General features: G+C 44.8%; 1 protein-coding gene across 21 annotated transcripts in view; it reads right to left on the bottom strand.

Annotated features, from left to right (window-relative positions):
- Nucleotides 1-5,554, bottom strand: part of Eif4g3 (eukaryotic translation initiation factor 4 gamma 3) — a 229,712-nt gene that overhangs the window by 42,476 nt on the left and 181,682 nt on the right. For all 21 annotated transcript variants that reach the window (XM_026782045.1, XM_026782044.1, XM_026782040.1 and 18 more), the window contains 3 exons: nucleotides 4,917-5,114; nucleotides 1,201-1,347; nucleotides 416-652 (listed from right to left, as the gene is read on the bottom strand). In XM_026782045.1, coding sequence (XP_026637846.1) covers nucleotides 416-652; nucleotides 1,201-1,347; nucleotides 4,917-5,114 — 582 coding nt within the window. The remainder of the gene's footprint in view (nucleotides 1-415; nucleotides 653-1,200; nucleotides 1,348-4,916; nucleotides 5,115-5,554) is intronic.

Genomic DNA, 5,554 nt, shown 5'->3' on the forward strand with positions numbered 1-5,554 from the left:
GCACTTGGGAGGCAGATACAGGAAGATCTCTGTGAGTTCAAAGTCAGCCGGATCTACAGACTGAGTTCCAGAACAGCCAGAGCTATAGTGAGACCCTGTCTCAAAACAAAACAAGAAAAGATAGTGACTTGCACACATGTCACCCCAGGGTGACATCTCAAGAGGAAAGAAATAATTCTACTAGCTAGTTTTACTCCCATTTTCAGGTCTGGTGTGTTTCTTAACCCATTTCTGCTTACAGCCTATAAAATGGTAAAGAAGAAAAAAAGAGAAGGCCCAAACAAGCTAGAGAATCTACAAACTGATCTGCATTTAACTAGGGACTACCTCACCTCAGATCTAAAGCAACAGTACAGACAATTTCTGTACTTGACTGAGAACCACTACTCAGTCTTCTGAGTCCCTGGGTCTTTACCTTTGCTTTCTCGAAGTCCAGGTCCTTGCCGATGGTGGTGAGCAGGCGACACAAGCACTCTAGGGACTCTTCGTCATGGTTCTTCAGTAGCTTTACCACGCAGTCATGCATTATGGCCTCTGTCAGCATCTTGAGTTTAAAGAGTTCTCCAATAAACTTGATGTTGCCAATGGATCTCCGACGGGCTTTGTCCTTGGCTTCCTCCAGTTCATCGTGAAGCCTTGTCTTCTCCTCTGGCTGTTGGGTAAAAAAGGGTAAGAGCATCTAAGATCTAGGGCCTAACGCTTTTTGGACTGAAATGCCCTCTGGGGTTCTGACATAGAACAAAGAAAGGGCCTAACTCCTCAGAAAGAAAATTACTTGCAGAAATGTGAATACATGAAGATTTATAGAACCCAGCATCATGCCGGGCGGTGGTGGCGCACGCCTTTAATCCCAGCACTCGGGAGGCAGAGGCAGGCGGATCTCTGTGAGTTCGAGACCAGCTTGGTCTACAAGACTAGTTCCAAGAAAGGATCCAAAGACAAAGAGAATCCCTGTCACGAAAAAAAAAAGAAAAGAAAAAAAAAAAAAGAACCCAGCATCCTCTCTCAAGGACAAAGTTAGACTGACTTCTGGTATGGAGCTGAGTGCCCCTGACATTGGGCAATAAAACACCGCTACATGCACATGCGCGCACACACGAGCACGGCGCACGCACACACACGCACTAAAAACAGGTCCCTTCGCATCTGCCACAGCTAGCTATGGGACCATTCTGGCAGTACTTGATGTGAAGTCCTTACACCGCTGGCAGCTTCCAGTTCTTTCTGCTTCTTCTCAAAGACATCATCATCTGCTTTATCTTTTTCAAACTCCTTCTGGCAGCGGTTTAGCAGCAGTTTCCGGAAATTCACCGTGTTACCGGGCTTCTCTGCCATGGGAACCTTCAGCTGCATTCAGAGAATAAAGTACAAAAGCAGCAAGGTTACTTAACGCAGATACACAAACAAGTAAGCATTCTAAAAAAGGCATTTCCACAGTCCAGTGAAAAGGAGAAAAATGACACACCCTCAGACACACCTCTTGTCTTTTCTGAATATGCTTCCTACCAACATCTGCTATCAGCACAGCTGTTAGCCTGGGTATACCTAGACATAACTGGGGAGGGTTACCTCTTTGTTTAAACCTTATTTATTATTGTATTTACACAAGGTGTGTATGTATGTATGCGTGTGCTCATAAACACACATGCTTCATGGTGCATCCATGAAGGATTCTCACTTTCCACATGGATTACAGAGATAATTCAGTCTATCAAAGTGGTGTGACTGCGGCTCTGCTCACTGAGACATCTCACCAACCCTTTTATCTATGCTCTGTTAAGGGCTCGAGCGCAACCTAGGTGGCCCTGAATTCTGATCCTCCTGCTCCACCTTCCAAGAATTTGGAATACAGGAGTGCCCTACCATGCAGGGATTTTGCACAGCATTGGGGGTAGGAGTTGCATGTATGCCAGCCACCCTACTGCCTGAGCCAACCCAAAGCCCCTAGATTAAAAAACAACAACAAAATGATTTAAACAATTTTTGCTTAAAGGAACAAAAAGAAATAACAAAGTAGGGAGAATTCCAGGACCATAGCAAAACCTGGGAAAGGGCAGGGCTTTTGAAGACTGACTGTTGCCCTAGCTTTTCTCAGAAGGACGTCCTCACACTGGACCATACTTAGCAAGACTATCAGTATGCAGTAGGGTGTTTACTTTTGTTTCTTTTGGAGACAAGCCACAGAGTGTTGCCTAGGCCGTTCCTGAATTCACAGCCGTCCCAATTCAACCCCTAGAGGTATGCACTACAACACCTAGCCTTTTAGTTGGCAAAAGAAAGATCGTGTTAGATTTGAGTTTGGCCTACAATTAGCCATTTTAGAAATTTCCTGACAGCATAAAGACCAGAGTGGAAGGGCTAGTCCACATGGAGGCAAGCAGTGAGGGTTACTAGCTACTCCCAGTAAGAACTGCTTCCCAACACCTTCGATGGCTCCCTCCTATTGTTCCTATCACCTGTAATACCCTCTACCATGAACTTCTCCTGAGCAGTTACTGTACAACATCCAAAAGGGCTTTTCTGGGCTCACAAAGAAGATCCAACAGTTCTGAAATTGTACTGGAGGACAGAGCTATGCTATGGTTGAAGACTAGTCAAGTGCTCCCTCTGATGCAGGAAGAATTATTTACAGTTTCTCCTCAACAGTCCAGGGGCCAACACAGCAGCAGGAAACACTAGCGTAGGAAGCAGGGCAAACTAGGAACTGCAGTTTAGACAAATGCAGCAAGGCCGCCATAAACCAGATGTCAACCCACAAAACACAGCAATGAGATCATGATGCAGTCAGGCCCACAGCCTTCAAGATGACAGAAACTGTGATGGCACATGTGACGTGGCACAGGCCTGCAAATCCAGCATTTGGGAGGTGCAGGTGGGAGAGGGAGGGTCAGAAGTTCAAAGTCATCTTTAGCTATAGAAGTTGGTCTAAGCTACAATAGACTCTGTCTTAAAACAATCCCCCCCCCCTTGAAATGAGAGAAATGAAAGCAAATGCCTTCCAAAGTCAAAGCCAAAGCTAGACCATGCCATCTACTAAATGACACCCAATATATGGCAATGACTACAAAATACAGCAGAGAATCAGGAAGTGTATCTATCAACAGGTTGGTATATGAGAGAACACTAACCTGACTAGATTCTAGAAATACCTAAAGGTTCTTAATACCCCTATTTCTATACACTTTGGTGCTGTCCAAGGACACAAGCAGAACCAATACAGTTCCACCAGCATTTTGGAAAACCCACCAATCTCAATTATAATAAGTGCAAAACAGAGCGAAATGGGAATGCCAGGCTAACTGTCCATGGTGGTGCATACCCCTAATCCCAGCACCACGGAGGCTGATGCAGGAGAGTGAGTTACAGAGCAGCCTCAGCTATACAGAAAGGCCCGATCCCAACAGGCTCAACCCTACGGCAAGGGAGTCTGACACTATACTATCAGCCCTCATGGGATGTTTCCTGTAGTAGAGATTATGTAGAAAATGGGAAGAACATGGAAGTTCAGAAGTACACTACCCACAGTACAATGAAATAAACACAACTTGTGGTAGTCTATGCAGTGGGAAGAAAAAAAAATGAGATGAGTTGGAGATGGAAAGATGGCTCAGCAGTTAAGAGCACCTGCTGCTCTTCCAGAGGATTAGAATTCCGTTCTTAGCACCCATGCCTAGCAGGTCAAAACTGCCTATTAACTCCAGCCCCAAGAACTCTGACACCCTCTTCTGGCTTCCATAGGCAGCCTGAACACACATAGCATGTACTTACACAGAAACACACACACATACAGAAAAAGGAAAAGAAATCTTAAAAGAAATGAGCTGAGTGAAGGATGGGAGAACTCCCCACATACAACACTGCAAGTCAGGGGAACCTTTAAAGCTAGGCTGAGAGAGCCAGGCCAAGGGTTCAAAGCCTCAAGTTCTAGTCATTTATGTTCATATGTAATTATGGATTGGATTAAATGTCTGTGGACTTTTATTTTTTCTTTTGTTTTGTTTTTCGAGACAGGGTTTCTTTGTGGTTTTGCAGCCTGTCCTGGAACTAGCTCTGTAGACCAGGCTGGTCTCGAACTCACAGAGATCCACCTGCCTCTGCCTCCCGAGTGCTGGGATTAAAGGTGTGCGCCACCATCGCCCGGCTGACTTTTTTATTTTTAGCATTTATTTATTATGTATACAGTGTTATGTCTGCATGTATGTATGCCTGTAGGCCAGAAGAGGGAACCAGATCTCATTACAGGTGGTGGTGAGTAATCATGTGGTTGCTGGGAATTGAACTCAGGACCTCTGGAAGAGCAGTCAGTGCTCTTAACCGCTGAGCCATCTCTCCAGCCCATCTGTGGACATTTAAAGAACAGGAAGGTATTTATTTATTTATTTATGTGCTTTTTGCTGTTGATAGGATCATACTCTGTACCCTAGGCTGGCCTATTCCTAGCACGCCTTCTCCTGAGTACTCGGATTGAAGGCAGGAGCTAATATGCTCAGCAGGACAGGAAATAATCAGATTTTAAACATTTTTGGTGACAACTATCTTTTCATTTCCAGAGGCCAGAATTAGAACACTTAATTTAATTTTAAATTTAGTTCATGTTAAAGTTAGCAGCTGCTCTAGTTCTATAAGATGACACTCCAGACATAATTCCACATTGCTAACTTAAACATCCTCCGTCTTTCCGGGTTGGAGGAATCATAAGCCTATGCCAATTTCAATCAATCTCCATAGACCCCCCCAGTGGTGGGGACAGACATTACTTTAGCACAGATTCTTTTTAATCAATAAGGACACTACACATGAGCACTAGCAATATATTCTCCCCTTTTCATTGCCCCAAAACACTCTGGGAAGAATGTGCAGCGAGGGGAGAATATACCTCTTGGCGGTTCTGCTTTTACTGCTTCCTCTCTTCTTACCGTTACTAGGCATCGACACATGTTTGCATACGCCACAGAGAAACTGGGCTCATCAATAGCCTTCTCAAAGACCAGGTCGATGACTCCCTTCAGTCGCTCCTCGGTGTCCACGGTAAGTCCTGACACTTGCTTCATTAGTTGGTTGAACATTTGTGGTGTTAATTTATTTAAGATACTCCGAACTTTTCTGAAAAGTTCCTAGAAGAGTTAAAATAAAAAGAGCATTAACTAGTCTTACATACATCCACGTAAACAAGGCCAATGCCCAACACCCACTTTCGGGTACTGAGCATTTTAGGAAGGAAAGACTTCAGTTACTTAAAGGTCAGAAAAGTCACCTGTAGTTTTAATGCCCCCTATGGCCCCAGGAATTCCACCTGGGGCTCCCAGTACCCTATACAGGACCAACTGCAGAACAGCCTATTGTGCCTTTCTCAGAAAACAGGAACAAGATGCAGCCAAAACTTTATTATTTTTTTTAATTTATTTATTTATTGAGGATTTCCGCCTCCTCCCCTCCACCGCCCCCCGATCAATTCCCTCTCCCCCATCAGCCCGAAGAGCCATCAGGGCTCCCTGACCTGTGGGAAGTCCAAGGACCGCCCACCTCCATCCAGGTTCAGTAAGTTGAGCATCCA

The sequence above is a fragment of the Microtus ochrogaster genome, chromosome 10 (genome assembly GCF_000317375.1).
Source record: "Microtus ochrogaster isolate Prairie Vole_2 chromosome 10, MicOch1.0, whole genome shotgun sequence".
Classification (NCBI taxonomy): domain Eukaryota; kingdom Metazoa; phylum Chordata; class Mammalia; order Rodentia; family Cricetidae; genus Microtus; species Microtus ochrogaster.